The 24,495-nt window shown below is 29.9% G+C and overlaps 2 protein-coding genes across 3 annotated transcripts in view; both read left to right on the top strand.

Moving 5' to 3' along the window:
* Positions 1 to 17,743, top strand: part of LOC100204434 (uncharacterized) — a 52,291-nt gene extending 34,548 nt beyond the window's left edge. For both annotated transcript variants that reach the window (XM_065813391.1, XM_065813390.1), the window contains exons 8-13: positions 882 to 950; positions 3,523 to 3,624; positions 3,701 to 3,736; positions 4,210 to 4,324; positions 10,439 to 10,525; positions 17,537 to 17,743. In XM_065813391.1, the coding sequence (XP_065669463.1) occupies positions 882 to 950; positions 3,523 to 3,624; positions 3,701 to 3,736; positions 4,210 to 4,324; positions 10,439 to 10,525; positions 17,537 to 17,670 (543 nt within the window). In that variant the 3' untranslated portion in view covers positions 17,671 to 17,743. The remainder of the gene's footprint in view (positions 1 to 881; positions 951 to 3,522; positions 3,625 to 3,700; positions 3,737 to 4,209; positions 4,325 to 10,438; positions 10,526 to 17,536) is intronic.
* A 1,014-nt stretch (positions 17,744 to 18,757) lies between these two features.
* Positions 18,758 to 19,114, top strand: LOC136088142 (protein GVQW3-like). The gene has a single exon (XM_065811805.1). The coding sequence runs from the start codon at positions 18,758 to 18,760 to the stop codon at positions 19,112 to 19,114; it is 357 nt and encodes a 118-aa protein (XP_065667877.1).
* Positions 19,115 to 24,495: the final 5,381 nt, after the last annotated feature.

Here is a 24,495-nt window from a genome sequence, read left to right as displayed (position 1 = left end):
AAAAAGTTGCAAAAAAACTTGTTTAAAAAAATTACGTAGTCTTTTTAAAATCGTAATTTTTAATCATTTCATGCCTAAATTAGTAAATCAAGTTAAAAATATCAAACTTTTAAACAATTCTTTGTAAATATAGAAACAAAAAAAAAAAACAAAGCAATATATTCATGGGAAGACTTAATTTAACTTATTCATAATTTAAAATAACTTAAAAAATCAATCTTTTAAAATATTTTTAGAAAGGCTCCGAAAAATAGGTTCAAACATTTAAATTTATGATAAAAAGTACATACAAAAAAAAAAAAAATTTAAATATAACATTTAATTTACACATAATGCATTTATTTTAATTGATCATTATAGTTAATTTTTGATTTTATTTAAAGCCTTCGCGTAAAATAAAAAATTTAAAAAAGATCAATAATCAAAAGCTATTCTTAACGAAGCAATGTTTTTTATTGCATTTAAATTGTTAAAACATCAAAACAGCCGTTGTCAAATTGTAAACAAAAAAAATAATAAGTGTTGTAGTTACAGCGTGAAAATATAATCTAAATATAAGTCAAAAAAATATAAATCTAAAAAAACATATAATATTAAATTGAAACTATTTTATTAAGAAACAAAAATCTGCGATGAAATATTCTGAATAATAAAAAAAGAAACTACAATTTCACTAGACTAACGTTAAATAAACTGAATAACAAAGATTTTGATTACATATCTCAGTTCCGTAAAACCGTAAAAATAATATTTTAAAAATTTGATCGAACCTTGTTCGACCCAAACAAGTTTAGATCGGATATTTTGTCTGGGATCTTTTAAAAAATTAAATTGAGCCCTGTATATATATATATATATATATTAATGTTTTTTTCAAATAGGGTTTCTTCTTAACAGTTTCACCTGAATCTATTTTAGAAATAGCAAATTATGCTTGCGATAAAAACAAGGTATCTTTTATTTTATTTTTTTGTAGTAAATATATGATTTCATGTTAAAGGGATCCCAAACCTCCGAGACTTGTTTGTTTATATAATGGATCTCTTGCGGAAACAAAAAAAAATCAATGACGTCATTTACTAAAACTCTTAGGAATAAAAAGCGCTTGAATAAATTATCAAGTCTGTAGATTACGACGTATATTATGCTGACTTTTAGGCCTACAATAAAATGGAGAAGATGAGCTTTGACTAAAACTAAAAAGTTAGTTTTTCTTGGTATTTATTTATTCTTTTGTTTTAATCAAAAAAATTTAACCCAAACACTTTTTTTTATTATTCTCTTTAATATGCACACAACATGCTCGGAGGTTTGGGATTCTTTTAAGAACAAAATGAATTAAAAGTTTATATGTATTTAAGTTAGAGTTGTAAACATAATCGACCTCCAAATTGTTCTACAGAAAAATAAGGTTAAAAGGTCTAGATAAATAGGTAAAGGTCATTAACATTTTTATTTTGATCTTAACATAAGTCGCAAACCACCTCTACAAGTAAGATTACTTGAAGAGGTGGCTTGCGACTTATGTTCTTGATTATATTAAAACATTTATCTTATGTTGCAATTGGCTGTCTTGCTAGATAAATATTTTGTTGAATATTTCAAAAATAATTAAAAAGTTTTAAAATTATTTAGCTAATTGTTCTTTTATAATTTTATTATATATTATAAGGGTTTGTTTAAAACTTTGTTTCATTGTTACGCTAAAAACTCTAATAATAAATAATAAACTTGAATGCAAAACTTAAACTAATAAAAGTTAAGAAGTTCCAAAAGGAAAAGTTTTACTATAAAATTAATTTTTGTTGATATTTTAGTTAACATATTTTGCTTATAATACTATGACAGTGTGGTGCAGTATTTAAGGTGTTGCAAGTATTTATGGTACAAAAGCATTTTTTTTTAGAATTTTAAAAACAGTTTATTTTTTGTGTTGCATTTTATCAGAGCTTCATCAAAAAACCAGTCCTTAGATTAAGTGTTTTCTTTTTCTAAATGAAAAAACTAAAATGTAATTAAGGGATTATTAAAACTAAGAATAAGATTAATAGAACAGTAAGAATTATGATGTACCAATGAAATGAAGTTAAAGAAGGTTAATGAGTCGAGTAATGTTAATATCAGCTGATAACCTGTAGCACAGTAAAATCAGCTATTCAGTCCGCTTAGTTAAGCAGGGATGCTAGTCCCCCTGGCGTATTGGCTGAAATGTTAAAGGCTTTAGGGAATCTGGATGTTCAGTGTGTGTCAGATCTTTGCAAAGCAATTTTACATCTAAATTCCCAAGTGGTTGCAGGAAAAGTTGGGCGGTAAATATTTAAAAGGCAGAGATGGCGCACTAGAATATGGTTTATATCTAGCAATAAAGTTGCTTGATTAGTTAATTATAGATTTTAGAAAGACATTGCCAAAAAAAAAGAAAAAGCAATTATCAAAAAAGATCTGCGGATCTTGAAAGTGCATAAATATGCTTTTGACTACCAAGAAAGTAGTATGATGAGCTGTAAGTTATTTGATATTGAAGAATGTTTTGTAACAGTTATCATATCTGTGTATGACATATAACTGTTACATTGAATCAATGATGCTTTAGTGTCATTTATAATCACAAATTTAACCGAAATCAGTGACTTAATTGCAAATCTATTTTTTAAGAGTATGAAGCTATTACAAAAGTTGTGAGTGCAATCTAAAATCATATACCTATTCTTTGCATGAATATTTCTAATTAAAAATTGTCTAAAGGGTTTCCAATCTGAAAACTAGTAAATGAACATGTACCTGGCCCCGGCTAATTATAGGACTAAACCCTGCTCTAACAAAATTATAAAATTTAGCTGGAGTTAATAGCCTGGGATAGGAAAAGATTATACTACATTATATATTACAAATTTATGCATGTATTTACTATTTATTTAGTACTGGCATATAATATGGATATATATATGGATACAAACATATATGTTTAATATTTATTTACAAGCTGGCAAACAATACATATCTATATAAACTTTAGTATTTGTATAGCATAGTATTTACCAAGAAAGAAGATAATGATCCGATGCATGTGGTGTAACAAGACAAGAAAAGAAGCCACGATTTTAGACAGAGATTAGGAATAGTGAGTATATCGGACTAGGTTCGTCAGAGAAGATTAAGGTGGTTTGGGTATGTTGAGCAATGAGGATGCAGATGATTTAGGTATTAGTAAATAGAGTATTAGTAATTAGAGTATTAGTAACAACTTTGAGAGAAAAAGATAGAGGTTGAAGTAAAAAAATATGAAGTGAGGCATTACATACGGTATGAACTTCAATTAAGGAAAGAATGTTTATGATGATGATGATGATGATGATGATTTTAAATTTGAGATATAAATCTTTATTTTATTAAACTTTATTATAGGTTATTTTATTATAACTCCTTCATTCAAATTTATTTTATTGTAACTTCTTCATTCAAATTTATTTTATATAACTCCTTCATTCAAATTGTTATAATTAGTTTTTGGTTCTTATTTAGTGTGTAATATTAAATCTATCAGCAGACTTTATATGTCAATTTTTTGGAGAGGCATTACAAAAATGTTTGCCATATGTGGATGTCTTGTTTGGAAATGATTCAGTAAAATACTTTTTTTTTTTTCGTTTGAGAATTAAAATTATTTAAAGAGTTATAAAAAAAGCCTAATTTTTTTTAGGAAGCAATCTCATTCTCCAAGTTGCAAAATTTCAATGTAAGTTTTCTACTTATGATTATTAACAATATATTTTCAATAGTTTGTTTAACATTAAAATTTTTTTTTTAAATATAGATGATTTAATTTTAATATGTTTTTTTTAAAATGATTTTGCTTTTAATTACTGAGCAGAAAACTCAGTTTATTATCCAGATTTTAATTTAAAAAAATTAACAAAATAGGCATTTTGTATAGTAAAAATTTGTTTTTTAATATTATTTAGTTATTACTAATTTGTTCAGAGAATAATTATATAAATAAAAAATTATTTTTTGTAAGTTTTCAAATTACTTAAAATTATTTTCTAATGTTTATTTATAAAACGCAAACAACTTTTTGTTTTGCAATTATTTTATGTGAATTGTAAATAAACAAAATCTTGAACATTAAACATTTTTAAACATTTTTATAATTTTTTGAAGTTCTGATGTTATACTATCTAAATTTATGTAATAGAATATTTTTATTAGACTGAAGATGTCAAAGAAATTGCTTTAAAAACTGCAGCTCTTGGAAAAATAAATCAAAGCCGCTCAAGAATAGTTGTTTTTACTTGTGGTGCAAAACCTTCTATTGTTGCATATGGTAATAAAATATACATAGTGTTGAGTGTGTGAAAAAATATACATAGTGTTGAGTGTGTGCAAAAATAGTTAGACTTTTTTAGAGTTTTTAATATTTTAGTAAGAGTTAACAAAAGTATATATTTATTAATTATTAGCTCCATTATTTGCTATGACTGTTTTCCAAACATCAAACAAATTTTTGGACATTCATTTTTTGTGTACAAAAATGGATGTCCAAAAGACATCCATTTTTGGAGTTGGTATTGGCTTTTATTTTTAGTAGTATTTTAGCAATTAGTTAAGCCATTCTTTCTTGTGTGATTAACAAAGAGAACCTACTTCTAACCACCTTTTGGATTGCAAAAAAGTAAATATGTCTAAATGCTGATTTTGCTAATTCAGAGTCAAATCATGATGAGGGTACCTAGTTTGGATAAATAACCAATCTAATTCAGATTATGTAAAATAGTGATATGGTAACATTCAAGGGTAACTTGCCAAGCTGAGTGCGATTTGCTTGATTATTCTCAATTAGCTTATAATCAACTTTAGATGATATTCAAAACTGTGTTGATAAACTTTTAATAAAACTATTGAACTACTCTGATGCTGCAGCATGTGGCACAGTAGGGTGGTCCATTTTAAACTTTTTTTTGAAATTTTAATCAGTGTTTTTACCAGTGATGACATTTTATGTAAAAACGCTAAATATCAAAAATTTCGAATTTAGAACAAATTTTACATCCCCCACAGACAAATTCTCTTGAGACAATAATAGTTCTTAAAAACATGCTGCAACGATAATAAGTTTAATTTACAACGTTTTAAATGAACCTTATTCTGTATCATTTTAATGTTTTGCCAAGTATATATCTAAACGTATAGTCAATAACAGCGCTTATATTACAAGCTTTAGTCTTGTATTAAACCACAACAATTGCTCCCATACTAAAGAAGATTGGTAGACCTAGTAAGAGTTTTGGAAATAATGTATCTATTGATGTAGAAGAGTCAGTACTTAAGTCAGGAAAAAAACGTTCACTACATTCGATACATATTCCAGCTGTTGCTATAAACAAAAATATTGCCTATAAAAAATCAGGCGTTCTTCTCGTTTAATTCATTGGATTGTTGGTTTTTCCTTAGAAAACTTTAAAGGAGGAAAGCTACCATTGAATAGAGCTATATTGCAAAAATATCTTTTTGAGAGAGAAAACAATCCTAGAAAAGAAACAAGACTCATTGCAAATCAGCTAGTTAGCGAAATTGTTGAAAACTTTTGGTTACCTGCTCGTATTCCAACGAAGCATAACTGTGCTGATCAAATTGTCCGTTTGGTAAAAGAATATGATACCAAAAAAAATTCCTGAAAGCAGAAGACAAGAAGGAAAAGTAAAGCAAAAAGCTACATCTTTTACAATTAAACTGGACAATCTGTTTGATATATCACATACAGACACTTACACATTGCTAAAACACTCTGGTAATGATGAGTGGCTTATTGGCTGGGAATTTCTAAAAAGCCAACGAAAGTTTTCTCAAGTGGGTTCAATGGCAGGAGTTGACAAAATCCTTGAATACGCTGAAAAAGAGTGACAACGCTACATCAAACTACAATATTAGGAAAAAAAGAAAGAAATTGTTTCATATTAAGGAATTGCTTCATATTAAGAAACAGCAACTCAAATGTTTAACCATTACTGATAATAATGAAGTCAACCAGGGCGACAAATTTTCTTCAGATATTAGAAAATGAAAGAGATGAAAGGTTTTCAGTGAAAAAGAAAAAAAAACATTGCAAATCAGCAATAACAATGAAAATTTCAAAAAAGAGAACTATTGAAAGAAATGTGTACAGTTGCTGATGGAACCGGTATTAGTGAAAGACAACGGCTACTTATTTTGGGAAAGACTTTAGAATTAGGTGGAGCAGCTTTAAATGTTACACTTTCTAAATCATCACTTCATAGAGCAAGATCAACAGAATTGAAGAAGCTTAATTAATTGAAGAAACTTGGATTCCACCTGAATATTTGGAAATTCATTGGGATGGAAAAACTTTCAAGCAAGCTACTGGAAAAAAGGAAGAGGACTTGCTGTGTATGCAGGGCCGCCTCCTAAATTGCTAGGTACTTCTAAAATTGCTGATGGAACTGGTCAAACGCAATGTTGTTCAGTGATGAACCTAGTTGATAAATGGCAATTAAAAGCAACTGTTGTTGCACTTGTCTATGATACAACATCTGCAAACAGTAGAGCATATAATGGAGCTGCAATTCTAATTGAGAAGCAAATTGGTCCTTCTTTACTCCGACTTGAATATAGACATCATATTCAAGAGCTCTTTATAAAAGCAACATCCAATCCTATTTGTGGTCCGAACAAATTACCAAGAGTTCAGTTGTTTGAAAGGTTCAAAGAAGAATTTCATAACCTTAACAAGAATATAAAAGAACTTAGAGTGTGGGACTGGCCTCATGATCAAAATAGTTTTTTATTTCAACAAGCACTTGAAGTAAAGAAATCAGCCCTAATAACTATGTTTACGCAAACATATCTATATGTGTTTACGCAAACATATCTATATGTGTTTACGCAAACATATCTATATGTGTTTACGCAAACATATCTATATGTGTTTACGCAAACATATCTATATGTGTTTACGCAAACATATCTATATGTGTTTACGCAAACATCTATACATGTTTACTCAAGCATATCTATATATGTTTGCATTACATTTAAATTAAGACGTAGTTTGATAAGTATGAAAAAGTGACTAATTAAGTATATAAGTAACAAACACAAACACTTATATGTTAATGGAAAATGATGCTTTTTAGTGATAAATTTTATTAACTACTGTTTTATTATTTTGTATAGTTATATTACTATGTATAATTATTGGAATGACAAATAAAGTTTAGTGTACGATGATTGTTTATTAACTATAAATATATTTGAAAAATATATTTATTAAATAAAATAAATTTGTATATGTAATTTATTTACAATTATAATGTATGATTATTAAAATGACAAATAAAACACCATGTCAATTTTAACTTCTTAATTGAAAACTTATCAGTTATTGATGTAGATTGCTAAACAAAATGCAATATATAAATGCAACAAAATGTAATATATAAATTCAACAAAATGTAATATATAAATACAACAAAATGTAATATATAAATACAACAAAATGTAATATATAAATTCAACAAAATGTAATATATAAATTCAACAAAATGTAATATATAAATACAACAAAATGTAATATATAAATTCAACAAAATGTCCTATATAAGACTAAAAGCGTCTAGTATGTATGTGTGAAAATGCTGGATGTTTATAAAAGATAAAAATACCATGATAATTGAAATGGCAACAACCATTATATATGCAATGACAAGAGCACTACTTTACTGACAGCTGGATACTACTACACAATAAATAAAATAATAAAATATAGATTTTTTTTGTATTAGTATTTCAAGAGAGAAGATAATGATCCGATGGATGTGTGGTGTGACTCAAACAAGACAAGAAAAGAAGCCATGATCTTAGAGTTTAGGAATAGTGAGTGTTACAAGGTTTGTCAGTCAAGGTGTTTAACCAATGAGGATGCAGATGATTCAGGTATCAGCATCTAGAGTGGTAGCACCTTCAGAAGAAAAAGGTAGAGGTAGAAGAAAAAAAACTTGAAGAGAGTGCCTTGCGAGCTTCAGTTAAGGGAAGAATGATAATGAGGATGATGATGATGATGATGATGATGATGATGATGATGATGATGATGATGATGATGATGATGATGATGATGATGATGATGATGATGATGATGATGATGATGATTTATATAATACATTTTTTTTATGAAGCTACATCAACAACTGATAAGTTCTCAATTAAAAGATGTTTAAAATCATAGGGTTAAAAACAAGGTTTGCATGAGAATATGTGCTCTCTCTTGTTTTATAATTATTGGAAACAATGATTAAAAATAGTATATTAAGCTAACCTATTATCTCTACAGAAGTGCTTAACCTAAAATAGCATGGGTTTGACCAGAAAAAGGCAGATATTGAAAAAAACAGCAATTTTTTTATGTTTTAAAATAAACATTCAAAACATTAGTTTTAATAAATTAGTTTTAAATGTTTATTTTAAAACATAAGTTTTAAATGTTTATTTTTAAAACAATAGTTTTAAATGGTCTAAAGCTCTTTTTAATTTTATTTTTCAAAGTTTTTAATTTTTGTACTGCAGTATGTACTGCATATGTATGCAGTTTCCTTTTCAATTAAAAGTATATTAAAAGTTTTTTTTAAATTCAAATTCTTATATATACAGTGGTGGCCAAAAGTATGGAAACTTTTTTAAAATTACATTTTTTTTTATTTGTATTAAATAAAACCAAAATTATTTAACCCGAGTGTACTTGCAATAGTCTATTTTATATATACTACAAGTTTGAACTTGTCTTTTCTAAGACATTTTATTACATACTAATATTTCTTAATTTCGATTGGACAAAAGTATGGAAACTTGTTCAAACTTGTCACTAAACATAAACAAATCTTATCATTTAGAATTAAAACGTGTTAGTATTGACATCTTTGTTAGTTCATCATAGTTTACTTTTATATTAATCAGTATGGCACCGCGAAAATATTATTCTAGTGATATTAAAAATAAAATAGTTGAGTGTTTTAAAAACGGTAATAAACCAATTGATATTTCTCGAAATTTTCAAGTTCCAAAAGGTACAGTTTCAAAAATTATTAAAAAATTCAAAGAAAGGGAAACTGTGGAAGTGAAAATGAAACCTGGAAGACCAAGAAAAACAACAAAAAGATTGGATAAAGTTATAAAAAATACTTCTACAAAAGATTCTAGAAAGTCATCAAAGGATATAAAAGAAGAAATCTTGGAACTGCATGGAGTTTTATTATCTGACAGCACAGTTCGTAGAAGGTTAAATGATGCGGGCTTATTTGGAAGAGTGGCTGTCAAAAAACCGTTAATTTCTAAGAAAAATAAGATGGGTAGATTATTGTTTGCAAGGGAACATTTAAAATGGTCAGAAGAAAAATGGGCAAATGTGTTGTGGAGTGATGAAAGTAAATTTCAGTTGTTTGGAAGTGATGGAAGAAAATATGTGAGACGCCCCAAAGGTAAAAGATTTGATCCCAAATACCAAATACCTATAGTCAAGCATGGAGTTGGCAGTGTTATGGTGTGGGGATGTTTTTCTTCATCTGGCACTGGTCCATTAGTGAAAATTGATGGTATTATGGACCGATTTAGATATAAAGACTTATTAAATAATATAATGTTACCATATGCTTCAGAAAAAATGGCTCGGGGGTCGTTATTCCAACAAGATAACGACCCGAAGCCATCGTCAAAATTAATTAAAGAGTGGTTAAATACTCACAGGGTACCTTGTATGGAATGGCCATCTCAAAGTCCCGACTTAAACCCTATAGAACATCTTTGGGATGTGTTAGACCGCCGAATTCAGAAGCATAATATTTCAAATCACGATAAACTTTTTGAAATTTTTCAAGCAGAATGGGAAAAAATACCTACTGACACTTGTGTTAACCTGGTGAAATCTATGCCACAAAAATGTTCCATGGTAATAGACTCAAAAGGATATGCAACTAGATATTTAATTTTTATGTGTTTATATATATATATATATATATATATATATATATATATATATATATATATATATATATATATATATATATATATATATATATATATATATATATGTCAAATTTATCATAAACAGCAGTAAAGCAGAAGTACCTACACTTTTACATTGACCCATATTTCCCAGTAAGTTGGGTAATGCGGGTCTATGTAGACATCTTCAAATAAGGGCTCCCTGAACTCTTTAAGAATATATTAATTGTTATTTTTTTCTTAATTTTGACTTAAGTTTAACAAGGTTCATTTTTTGAGTTAAGTGAGAGAGTTATAATTTAAGTTACAAAAAAAAAAATGAGTAGCCTTCTTGGCTGTAGTGATTTTATATGGAACCTTATAAGGAACCATGGGGATGTGAATTTAATAAATAAAATTTGTGAATAATAAATATTAAATTTGTAAATAGATGGAAAAGTATCAGAGTATCATGTTACTGAGATAAAGCAAGAGGACATTGTTGATACAAATGGTGCTGGGGACTCATTTGTTGGAGGTAAATTGTTTTTTTTTTAATTTTTGTAATGTAACCTTTCTAAGGTTTTAAAAACTATAAGTTTTATGAGCAGTTGGTTTTTTAAACAATAGGTTGTATTATAATTAGGGATTGTAATACTGGTTTACTGGTAATCAAATTGAAATATGTAGTTTTATTACTGGTAATTAAGTTGGTAATTAACAGTAAAATGAAAAATTACTATAAAAACCCTAGAAACTCCAATTATCCACCAAATAAAAAACTACATTTATAGATAAAGTTCACCACAGACTTAATTTTTAAGTGTAGAAAATGGAAGGGCGGGTAATTGCAAGAAGTATTCAAAAAGTTCTGGCAACAGTATATATAGTATGCATGCACACCTTCAAGCACAATTTTTTTAAACTAATTGGAATGTAGATTTTTTATCTTTGTAATGTAACCAAGGTTTTCAAAGGTACTTTAATTTCTCTTTAAACGACTTAAATTTTTTAAAACCTTTTAAAACCTTTTAAAACCTTTTAAATAGAAATGATCTTAATAAAACTAGAACAATAAGCACATCTCTAAATAATTTTAAAATATTTCACAAAATCAGTTGATAATTTGTTTGGTGCAGTTGTTGCGGTATTAACTGCCAATGATGCTTTTACTGTTTGTTAAGCATTGTACATCTTATGATTTTAGAATACTGTTAAGTGCAAAGGTTTATACTAAAATTCCAAACTTTTCTGATACAATATTAATATTGTAAATGAACTGAATGGCTAAACTAATAACGCAAACTAATCAAGGTTTGCATCACATTAGATGAGTAAACATCTGAAAAAAAATTTCATTATAAGAATGTAAGTTGACAGTGTTTGAAATCTTTGGTCTTGCTAGAGTTCACTAATAAATGCTATCTAATTATGTATAGGCCTTTTGAAGAAAAAAATTAAAACATTTTGTATTTTGTTGGACAATATTGTTTCAAGTATATCAGATGGAGTATTGGTAATGAAGAAAGTGAGAAAGTTAGTGCAAATCAATTGTATTTAGTGCAAATCAATTGTATTTAGTGCACAGTATTTAAAAATTATCACTGTTCTTTATGATAAAAATAATGAGGAAGATTCGGTAGTTATAAATAAACGTTAATTTGATTATTAGACAACAGTCTAATAATCAAATTAACGTTTATTTATAACTACCGAATCTTCCTCATTATTTTTATCATAAAGAATATCATAAAGACATCAGTCTAATAATCAAATTAACGTTTATTTATAACTACCGAATCTTCCTCATTATTTTTATCATAAAGAACAGTGATAATTTTTAAATACTGTGCACTAAATACAATTGATTTGCACTAACTTTCCCACTTTCTTCATTACTTTGTTACAGCACTTTGTTAGTGCTGATAAAAAGAGTTCAAAAAATAGTTTTTTATTTATATTGTCTTGCAAAATAATTTTTTTAAATGTGCAGGATTTTTACCCCATTACCTGTAACCCAGTAAAGAATTTTTTTTACTTAATTACCGCTAATCAAAAAATTCGATAATTTTGCAATTTCTAATTATAATTTTCCTATTATAATATATCAATCTTCTCAAGGCTGAGTAATCACTGTAATTTACTTCTAAGATTTTTGAATGTTTCTTTTTTTTTTGTTTTTAACCACCCTCTACCAATGCTATGAGACTTGAGTTTTGCCCAAAAAATCTTGTAGAAATATATATATATATATATATATATATATATATATATATATATATATACACACACACACACAGTATTGGACAAAACATTTGCAACTAACATCGAACAATGCTAAAAAGTGTTCCTAATTTTACATGTCTTAAAACGAAACGAACTATACTACCACAGCAAACAGTTCAGGAGTCTAAAGTCATAGCATGCCATGATATGAGCAATCAACTGACAGGTGACAGTACACAGGCAGAATTTCGTTGACAAGTGCCATTTTACAGCGAAAAAAACAAGTGCAACTTTTTTGGTTTGTTTCATTTTCTTAAGTCTGGTCCGTGTCAACGTCACGGAAGTTTTTTAATAATTAAATGAAGTATCCAGAAGTTTCTGGAAGCATCCAGAAATATCCAAAAACATTCAGAAGCTTCCAGAAGCATTAAAAAGAAGCATCTAGAATCTTCCAGAACAGGTTCACACAGGTTCTTTTTACTATATAAGAGACATGTAAATCGACATGTAATTCAGTCAGTATATGGAAGTCAATCAGTCAGTATTATCAAGACAGTTTATTGAAGTGAGTTTTATCAAAGTTTTTTATCGAACAACATCAATACAAGAAGTGAAATACAACAAGTGTTTCATTACATCAATACAGTCCACATCCAACCAAGATGTTGTGTTCCGCAGAGCATTATTGTATCATCACAAGGTAAATGTAACACGGTAAGCCTTGAGAAGTGTGATTATTTATTTTTATTATTTTTATGACTTCAAGTGCAGAAATGGCTCCCGACAGTCTTGGATTGGAACTAAGAAAGAAAATTATTGGCGATTACGTAAGTGGAATGGCACAAAAAAGTATTTGTGATAAATATCGCGTGAAAAAATGGACCTTATCAAGACTATGTTCCAAATATCGTTCTACGGGGAAGTTGGCAGCAGATAACAAAGGTGGAAGACCGCGTTCCACCACTTCTAGAGAGGATTCAATAATCGTCAGATCCGTCAAGAAGGATCCCTGGATATCATCAGTTGAGATACAAAAGCAATTACAGCTGCCTGTATCGGACCGAACAATCAGGCGACATGCTGTTGAAGTCAGATTGTTTTCTCGACGCCCTGCAAAGAACTTGCTGATTTCACTAAAAACCACAAGAAAAGACTTGTTTGCTACATCTCATATTGACTGGAATGTGCAGAAATGGCGAACTGTCCTGTTCAGAATTAATCGTGAAGGTGTTCGTAATAAGGATCAACTGTTTGAACAAATCCAAAAGGCCTGGGCAGCGATTCCACAAAGTTTCATTGATCACCTGATCGAATCTATGCCTCAAAGATGCAAGGCTGTGATCGACAACAAAGGATTCGCCACGAAATATTGATAGGGAAATACAGCTTGGTCAACATTTTGTTGAGTTGCACTTGTTTTGTCCAGAAGGAAATCAACTTTTTTTAATACTTTTGATTAATTTATTAATTTTCGTGTACAAATAATGAACTTTGTGATGATCAAAACTTGAAGAACTTTGTCTCTAAACAGTTACATAGTTATTTCTCTAAATTGAAAAAATGCAGCACTTCTATATAAAGAAACTAAATTAGCATTATCTGGTTGCACTCGTTTTGTCCGATACTGTATATATATATATATATATATATATATATATATATATATATATATATATATATATATATATATATATATATATATATATATATATATATATATATATACATACATATATATACATATATATATGTTTTTACTATTATTATTATTATGATTCACTTCCAACAAGGCTGCAAGCAACCACTATTAAGTTGGGAATTACTAGAAAACAAAGAATATAGTTAAGGTGCAAGGAAATGGTTGACAAAAGACTTGAACTGTTATAAGCAGTATTAGTCAAGAAAACATAAAGATGGGAGAAAGTTCTTAAGGGTTAAAGTGCGGGGGAAAAACTAAGTGAATAAAAGTTTTTAAAGCATGCAAGGACAGATACAATAAAAGAAGAAACTTTGCTGAATAATGAGTCAAGTAAGACTGAGTTTTGTTTGATGAAATTTGAGAAGATAGCTACTTTGACCAGCAAACATAATAGTATTTGTAGAAAAGAGAAAGAGATGTAACTTTACAAAAATATATGAGAGGCTCAAGTTTGGCGGATAAAGCCCATTCAACGCTCCAACATGTTTACGATGCGTTTTTGAATGTTGAATAGAAGAGAAACAGCATCATTAGAAAAGTCAGCCTTAATATGACAACAGTATTCCATACAGGGGTGAATAAGAGATTTGTAGAAGTAGAGAATGGAATCAGTACTAAGAAAATGGCGAGCATGATGAAGAAAAGCAGCCTTAGCAGATGCTAATTTAGCAATCGATACATGGTTTCCATGAGAGGTCAGTAGTGAACAATAATCCAAGAAGACGCAAAGAAAAGACTTAGTAAGAGGGTTGTCATTCATCAATATAGGAACATTGGATGTAATGTTGTCAAGTAGATCATTAATGTAGATAAGAAACAAAACAGGACCAAAAATAGAACCTTGAGGTACTCTAAAAGTTACTGGAAATGAAGAAGAGTGTTGGCCTTTGAGGATGACTTTATTAAAGCGGGTTCAGAAAGAAATGGTTTGATAATCTCAAAAACTTTTCCAGATACACCATAAGAAGCAAACTTATGGAGAAGACAAGCATGCCAAATTTTGTCGAAAGCTTTAGATATGTCAAGAACAATAGCTCTAGCCTTACTGCCTCCATCCATTGCATGGTATAATCTTTCAGTTGCGGCAGTTAGCAAGTCAGGCATAGAGCAAAACGATCAAAAACCATATTGATTGTCTTATAGTAAGTTATTTGGCTCAAGGTGGGATGTTAGAAATTTGTTGATCAAAGACTCGAAGACCTTTTTAATAACAGATAGAAGACTGATCGGGCAATAGTTAGAGAGTTCAGAATGTTCTACCGAATTTTTAAAGATTGGAACCACAGATGCCATTTTCCTGCAGGCAGGAAAACAGTCAAGCACTTATTAAATAGTGTAAAGAGAATTGAAGATCTGGAAACACTTTTGTAAGCCTATGGCAGGAATGTTATTTGGACCACAAGCAGTAGAAGCTTCTGAATGTCTAACAAATCTGTTTAAATGGAATGGAAAGAAGAGTATATATTGATTCAAGATTCGAATTAGAAGAAAAATTCTTTGCAAATAGTTTTGCTTTATCCTTGGGAGTGGTAATAATATCAGTCCCATGAATGAGAGATGAAATGTTAGACCTACCTTCGTTAATGATGCTGTTGAAGATTTTCCAATAGTCTCTAGAGCCTAACTTCTGAGATAAGAATTAGTGAGCTGCGAATAATAGAGCTTAGTGTCACAGCACCTTTTTACATTGATTTCTTGCAATAATAAATAGCCGTTTGTTCTTATAATTTTTCAAAAGAATAATTATAAGATAATTGTTCTTTTGAAAAAGATGAAGAAAAAAAAAATACAATTAGATGTAGCACTGCACAAGAAGGTGAAAACCAAAGAGTCTAATGAGGCATGACTTGGAACTGACAACAAGGAGTAAAAGCTTCTATTCCTATCTGGATCTAGGAGGTTATGTAGGAGGCGCATTTATCAGCAGAGAGAAAATACATCACCCCAAGGGCCGTCACGAAGAAAATTATAAAAAGAATCTCTGTCAGCTTTAGGGTAGTAGGAAGTAATGCGATCATAGAGTGAGTCTAAAGAAGATGTATGAGATAAAAGGTTTATAGAGATCATTGCATGATCAGAACCATCTAAAGAAGATAAAAGAGAAACTGAACACAAGCTAGTTTAAAAGACAAGACACAAATCAAGGAGTGAAAGTAAGTGATTAGGGTTGTCTGGAAAATGAGTCACAAAGTTAACTATCTGAGTAAGAGATTAAGAAATGTAGAAGTTATAGGCTTAAGTGCCTGCAGGGTCAGTGTTAGAGCCTAGCCATTCAGTGTAACGAGTATTAAAGTCATCAATAACAACAATATTTGTAGAGGCTTAATGAGAAAGGGCATTGTCAATTTGATCAGAAATTACATCTAAAAGAGTGCAGTCTTGAGAAGAAGGAGAACGATAAAGAATAAAAAGAATGGTGATATAGTGAGGAGGTGCTAAGCGTAAGCACATTAAAGAATGGTCAAAGGACTCGAACCCGATTTCATGACCAAAAGGTGAATTGATGCGTATATATACCCCCAAGCCAAGCATGTGACTATTGGAGTCTTTAAGAATCAAAGGATAGAACCCATCAACACTTAGATTGGATAAAGGAATAGTAGAATTTAAATTGATCTCACTAAGAGCAAGCAAGTCTGGTATATTTTGCAAGTGGTAAGGTTCAACTGATTGTAGGTTATTTCGAAGACCACAAATATCTGTGAAAGATATATTAAAACAGTTGGTTTTTGGGGATCGTTTTTATGTTTAATATTTTGGTTTACTTTAGGCATGATTTAAGTTTAAAGAGAACTTGACTCATTCATATGCATGCCATTCCAAGCAATGAGCTATGCAGTTGTCTTAGGACTCCTTATGTGACCTCTACAATGCACATCGAAAGCACTAATAGAGACTCTCCATGCGCAACCAGACATGTTAATATTCTGATATTTTGCAGCAGTTGATGGAATCAGCGTCTCTGAGAACTACCACAGTTCGGAAAACCTTACTTTCAGCGGGCCTAAGAACCATTAAACTGTTTTAGTGTTGCACTCTCATTAGGAGATAACAGGAAGAGTTGCATAGCCACTGTCAAAGAGGCACAACCAAAAATCTATGAGTAGAATCTAAAGGATCCAGCATTCGTCATCCTTGGCAGGAAACTGCCAAAGATGACACAGGTTTGTCATCTACGTCTGCCTAATTGATGAAGAAGGGGTGCGAGACTGGTCAGCAGAATTATTCTGCTTACCCCTAAAGTCTTTGCCTAAGAGGCTTTCTATATGACAGTAGCTGGTTAACATCTGCCCCAAAATAGTATTTTTATTGAGACACCATCTTTAGGCTTTACATTATATTGTAGCATACAGGTACAATAGCATACAATATATTTATAGTTAAAAATAGTTTCTGTATATACTTTCGTTTTTTGTTTTTGTTTTAATTTAAATAAAGTGATTTATTTTATAAGTTATGAAACATTTTTTGATTCTACGGTTTGGTTTAGGCTTTAGACTTTATTACTCCCACCTGTTCATTTCTCCCTACTCTTATAAATTTAACGCAAACATAAATAGAACTTAAATTACAACTAAAACTAAATTTAATTTACATTTTATAATTATCTTCTTTTTTTTCCAGGTTTTCTTAGCCAATTCATTCAGAGAAAGTGCATATCTCGATGCGTGCAAGTTGGTCATTACGCCGCAAATTATATCATTCAACAGTCAGGCGTTTCTCTTAAGAGTCCACCCGTAGTACCTGAGCCTATATAGCTGTGACGGTTACCGCATTAGTTTTTTTTATAAATTTTTAAACAATTATTTTATAAAGATTTTTATAAATATACATTTATAGTATTCATTTTATTCTTCAAAACATTGAAATAAAAGCAAATTAAGGTTTAGGATTTTTCAAATTACTTACAAATGGTACAAATGTACCACGAATAAGTACATAACAAATTTTTGTTTTTAAATAATAAAAATGATATTTTTTATGTTAAAAGGGTTACCTTAAAAAAATTTTAATTCCAATCTTTCACTAAATTTTATTTAATTTTGGATGTTTACAAATATAACGTCTGCACTTATGAAGACGGTTTTTTATTTGGTTACCATGGATGCCTAATTTTACATAGCAACTACCTAGTTTTGATGTTTGTTGCAGATTTCTTATGTGTGCTGAGTTATCTATATTAGGCATATGTATTAATGTCATCAAAAAAATATATAATATATTTTGTATAGAATATACTGTCACGATCATTTCACAATTGCCTAAGTCATTTTTTCATGGTATGAGAATAAAAAACTTTTAAAAGTTGCTATTTTTTTTTCTGACATCACAATAAAACAATATAAAAAACTATTTTCTAATTGGTTTAAGATTTTATCTTATACCAACTTATTTTTGTATGTTTTATTGTGATGTAAGAGAAAAAATAGCAATTTTTTTTAAAGCTTATTTATTTCTCATAACATGAAGAAATGACTTATGCGGTTGTGAAATGATCGTAACGATATGAAATGGATGCCCATATGTCATATATGCCATAATCATATATAGTTGACGATGTTTTGAAGTTTTTTCATAAATCTGATAATTTTTTTTTATAAATGCTTTTACCAATAAGCTATCAAATACTGCATAGCTTTGTTATACACGGTGTGTCCCAAAAATAACCGAACTTCATATTTAAATCGTATAACATGCAGCGCCATCCATTGATAATTTGCAGCATGAAAAAGATACATTCATCCTCTTTCAAACGCACCAACATTTATGTAAATCGGATGACAGATGTGAAAGTTACAGTCATTTCAATAAAAGAAAAAAACGTCCTAATGTTACAAAACGAAAATGGAACAAAGAGCGAATATAAAATTTTGTGTTAAACTTGAAAAAAAATTCGCTGAGACATACGAATTGATGAAAAAAGTTTATGATGATGATTGTATGAGTCGTACTCAAGCTTATACGTGGTTTACACGATTTAAAAATAGTCGTGAGGATTTAAATGACGATCTGAGGGCAGGTCGTCCAGAAGCTATTAATCGTGCTGAATTGGTTGAAAAAGTCCGTGAAATCATTGGTACCGATGCAAATTTTCCTAAGAGAATGTTGGCTGAGGAATTAAATACAAGTAAAAACACTATTTGGAGAATTTTAACTCAAGATTTGGGTCAAAATGTGCGCGTTTTGTTCCACATGAATTAAATGAAGACCAAAAAATCGCTCGTGCGGAGCATTGCAAAGACATTGTTAAAACTGTTGAAAATGATCCTGACTTTCTTGATTCGATCATAACTGGTGATAAGTCATGGTGCTTTAAATATGACCCTGAAACTAAGCGTCAATCTGCTGAATGGAAGTCCAAAGGCGAGCCAAAACCAAAAAAATTGCGTTTCCAGAAGTCTCGAATCAAGACGATGTTGATTACTTTTTATGATTCGAAGGGTATTGTCTACAAAGAATTTTTTCCATAAGGTCGAACTGTTAATGGAGAATATTATTAAGGCGTTTTAAATCGTTTGTGGAAAAGAATCGTGTTTGACCTGAATATACAGCAGGAAAACAACTGTTTTTATTGCACGACAATGCACCGCCTCACAAGACCAAAAAAGTGAACGAATTTTTGATGAAAAAACGGATTTCTCTCATCAACCACCCTCCACATTCGCCTGATCTATCACCATGTGACTATTTTCTATTTCCAAAACTGGAAACCAAGATGAAAGAAGCATTTTATGATGATATCCCAGCCATTCAAGCAGCTGTAACTGAGATGCTGAAGAACATTCCTATAAATGACATAAAAAAATCTATGCATGGGCTCGTTGATCGTGCCAAACGTTGTATTGAGTCTGATGGAACCTAATTTAAATAAATAATAACTTTCAATGATGATATAATGTGTGTTTTATTTTATATCCAAAAAGTTCGGTTATTTTTTATTTTTGTATGGAATTACACGGGACACCGTGTAATTCCATACAAAAAAAAGAGAAAAAAACCCTGTAGTTTCGCTAATTTTTTCAGATGTGGTTAACAAGATCTTGTAAAGCTAAATAATCACTAACAAATAATATAGTTTAAAATTGGTCTACCAGTAGAATTGCTTAATAATGAAACAATAATTTTTGAAATAGAAGAATACCTTCAGGTCACTCTTCCAAAATCAATTTCTCCCTCATAAAGCCATTCGCTATACTGTAAAAGTAAAGTAAAATGCTCAAGTTTTACATGTTTTTCAACTTTTTAAAAAGTTCATCAGTTCTATATATCTACTTAACTCTTGTTGAATGTCCAGATAAAATTGTTGAAAATCCAGATATTTAGCAATACAGCACATAATTATCTACTTGCATTGAGAATCAATTACTTGTGATACGAGTAATTGATTATGGTTAATCTAATATCATTTTTCAATGAGGTCAAGTTAAGAGAATAAACGTTCTCCGCTACATTGCTTACCATTAAACAAAGATACGTTCGCAATACAATTGAAACATTTGGGAATATAAAATAAATATGAATATCTGTAATTCTCTACACTCCACTATGGTTTTTGATACCCGATTTTTTGGTAAAAACTCATTTTTTTAAGTATTAAAAAATATTTTTTTTAAGTAGTACCTTAAAGTAAACCCTTCAAAGTTATAATAAACGTGGTCTATTTTTAACTTAAGAGCTTTGTTTGCAATATGTAATTGTAAAATCTCCGTATTTCTCCAAAAATATTTTTACACGATTTAATTTTGTTAATGTTCGGAAATGTATTCCTATTTTCAAAACTTGCCCCGATTAAAAATATATATGTTTGTTTGCAGTGATGTACCATTTCAAATACGAGTATTTATTTAATATACGGCAGGAATAGAAAGATAAAAATGAGAAAAAAACTCATAAGTTTTTGAATACGTCATTCAAACAGTTGGAAATGATATAACAGTAGTAGTGGGAGGAATAAGAGTAAAATTTAGTAAAATAGTTCAAATCGTGATACCAGCTTTCAAAAAGTTGTCTATGAAGTAAAAGTATTTAAAAAAAAAGGCCCTATTTTAAAAATATTTTTTAGGTTGTTGGGCGACCTAAACTATATAATCTTCTCTAATTATTTCTTCATCTCTATTGCTCCAGAGACTCCTTGCGAGTTTTTTCCCTCATTCTGCAAATGAGGATGTGGTATCACAGCCAGTGAATGCAAAGCATAATAAAACAGCCTCTGCTTTTTCACATATCTTTTGTGCGTAATAGTGAATTGGAAGCCAAAACTCCAAGTTCTATCCAGTTAATTGTTTAAAAAAAGCAAATTGAGATCGCATAAACATCTGTGTTAACTGTTTAAATACAGACAACTTTGTGCCCACTGTCAACTACGTTATTAATATGTTGCAAAATTCTAGTTTCAGCTTCCTCATGGTTACAAGGTGAGAAATTGGACAAAACATCTAACGTTGTTACTAACATTAAGTTCAAATGTCGGTACTTGTACAAAGTTTATTGCAAGCATTTTAGACAACTCATTTTGTTTACATCCAATAGAAAGAACCGTGACCAGTTTTTCTAAATGCGAGTTCAATCAGAAACACATACTCTTACACCATTCGATCTAACACCTCTGTAAAAATATCTTCAGGAGAAATCAAAGTAGGTGCCGAATACTTTTCAAAGCATTTAAGGTACTCCGATATATCAGTTTTTCGGAATTTACCGAATTCAGATATTGCTGGTGGATAAGCATGATTTTTATGTCGAAATAATCATCTAAATCTTGGGAATTTTTTTATAAACTGAATTCCTTCCAGTTGTTAAACTACTCTGAGTATACCATCTGGATGACTTAACACCCGTTTGCATAACTTTTTTGACGGATGTTCTACCTTTTGCGTCAAGTAATGCCTTTGTTGATAAATGTATGAGAATATCTTCTACTAAAAATGGATTTCCAAAACCTTTTATAACTTCGATAAAATCTGATATAAATCATTAGAATTCTTTTCAAAGACAGGTGTATCTTCGTAATGATTCTTTTCATTATCTTTTTCTTCTTCTCCAAATCCCTTTAGAAGCTCAGCAAGTAGTGGCTCACACACCACAGACTTTATCAATGCACTTTGGTTATCTAAAACGTGAGCCACCATCTTTTTTTATGATTTTGATGTTTTATTCATGGGCCTGATCTACAGCCATAAATGAAAAAGGGCGTCTTGTTATTTGTTATGTGAAAAAACCTTTGCAGAACTTGGTTTAAACCTTATGGTTTTTATGAGGAAACATATTCATGTCAACTATAAAAATTGGAAGTCATTTAGAATAGTGTATGTGAATTAAAGCAAACATTCAAGGAACAATATTTCCCTAGGCACTGACAAACGTATTAAAATTTCCCATTCCGAAACTTTAACAAGAAACAGGACTATTGCTTGTAACTTCATAGCAGTAAACCAATAACTAAATTAGGCGTGTACTTTTTGTTGATGAACCCACAAGTCAAAGGGAGTCATAAGTAATTTTTAGAATGCTTTAGCCAATAGTGAGTATAAACCAGCTTATGAAACATGTGTTGCATACCTTGAACATTTTACTTTTTGACCAGTCAGCATAGATTCAGCTTATCCAGATTTTGTTATACCAGCTTTAGTTATGGCATCACAGTAACCACTGCCTTCTAACCAATCTCCAATCAAAGATAAAGAGGTCATTTCTATGTAACCCACCCATCATCGTTAAAATTTTACCTTAGCTATATAGTTCCGGGTAGTACCACTGAACTTGTTTACCTATAACATACACTAGTTGTATTTATTTTTACACAGAGACGATTTATATTTTTGTTGCCCTGGAGCACTAAAATGATCTCTCAGCTGAACAATTGGACGTTGGGCAGCAAAGATTTATCCTTAATGCTATATCTACTTATAGTAGATATAGCATTAAGGATAGTTATATAGTTCTTGAAGTTTATCAGTTCTGATCATTTTACAAATATCTATTATAGTTTTAGGTCTTATGTTTTTAGTTAAACTCATTAAATAACTTCTAAATTGTATAACCTCGTTAGAAGATGAAGTCAAAAAATCGTTTTTACATGTATTTTAAAGTACTTCTGCTTTTTGTGTAAACTTCTGATGGTGATTTATTAGTTTTATTATTTAAAACAAAAAGTTTTTATTAGGTTCATCATAGCTCAATTTTTTTTTTCTAGTTCCGAATGTAGTTTATCAATAATAGCATAAAATGTGTAAATCCTTAAAAAGTCGTGAACGTCAAAATTATTTCTCCTTCTCTTTTTTTATCTGCAGTAAATTTTGTTTTCACATTTTGCTGACCACCTGGTTTCTGATAGTGTTTTAACTAAATTGTTATGAAGTATTTCCCATCTATATCAAGAAGCACAAAATATTTATAGATATTTTGAAGCAAAATAAAAAATTCAGAAGTATTTCTACAACAGTCTACAGAGCATTCACCAACAAGATTTAAAGAGTGTGCTAAGCCTGTTATAAATGTAGATAGAGAATTAGCTTCTTTAGTGCAAGCTTGAAGTCCTGTATACCTACTGGACATGTTAGACGCATTGTTGTAACTCTGACTACGACAATTGTTTATATTTAACCCATGCAATTCTAAAATCAAAAATATAGCCTGTGCTAATTCTTCAGATTTATGACCAGAGTAAAAACCCTAAAAATTTTTCTACCGGAAAGCCATTCTTTTGAACATACCGAAAAATGAATACAGTTAATCTACATGGCTAATATCAGCAGTAAAATCAATACTGATCGAAAAATATTTAGCTTTGGGTCGTCCATAAATTACGTCACGTTTTAGGGGTGGGAGGGGTAGGTGATTTTGTGTTTTTTTAATTTCAAATCTAAAGAAGACTTTCTTTTAATTAAAAGACTATCTGACTAAACCTCGACCCTCAGTTGATGTTTTACCTTTTTTTATTGTAAAATCAACTGCTCAACTGCTGTTGCAGCTGTTGGCACAAGACGTTGTTTATTTACAGTGCATGTTCTGCGCTTTGACTTTATATGGTCCAATTGCAAAACTTTATTTAGTTTGTGCACAAAAGTGTGCAGCAACAAAAAACCAAATTTCGACGCCGAAAGACAAACCTGGATCCATTAATTTACTAGCCTGAAGCGGAATCCACTTGGTCACGCTAACAAAATTGTTGCGTAATATTGGAGGTGGGAGTGGGTCAATAAAATGTAACGAATCGTTACGAGGGCGATTGGAGTTCAAAAATGCCAAAAATTATGTGGCGTAATATCATTTATGTATGGCCCCCTTCGTCATTTCTTTCACCATTTGTTTAATAAAATCTGCCATTATACCTATGAAGTGCTCATATATATTAAAAGATTCTCTTACAAAAAATAGGATCCTCTAAAAAAAAGGATCAAAATGAGCAACGTGACTTTTATTTTACCCAAATCAACGGTTTCGCAAGAATAATTCGCGCATAATTATTTCATTCATTTATTTAACCAAATTTTAAAAACTACAAATTTGAAACAGAGTGTTTCAAATTTGTCGTTTTTAAAAAGTTTTTTTTATTTCATCTTTTATTTACATACTTTTATTAT

This window comes from Hydra vulgaris, chromosome 12 (assembly GCF_038396675.1).
Source record: "Hydra vulgaris chromosome 12, alternate assembly HydraT2T_AEP".
NCBI lineage: Eukaryota > Metazoa > Cnidaria > Hydrozoa > Anthoathecata > Hydridae > Hydra > Hydra vulgaris.
The sequence above is the reverse complement of the archived record's forward strand: the minus strand, read 5'-3'. Positions and strand labels throughout refer to the sequence as shown.

Coding starts and splice junctions, on each gene's coding strand:
- LOC136088142 (XM_065811805.1), top strand. CDS start 18,758: ATGGAACAAAGAGCGAATATAAAATTTTGTGTTAAACTTGAAAAAAAA.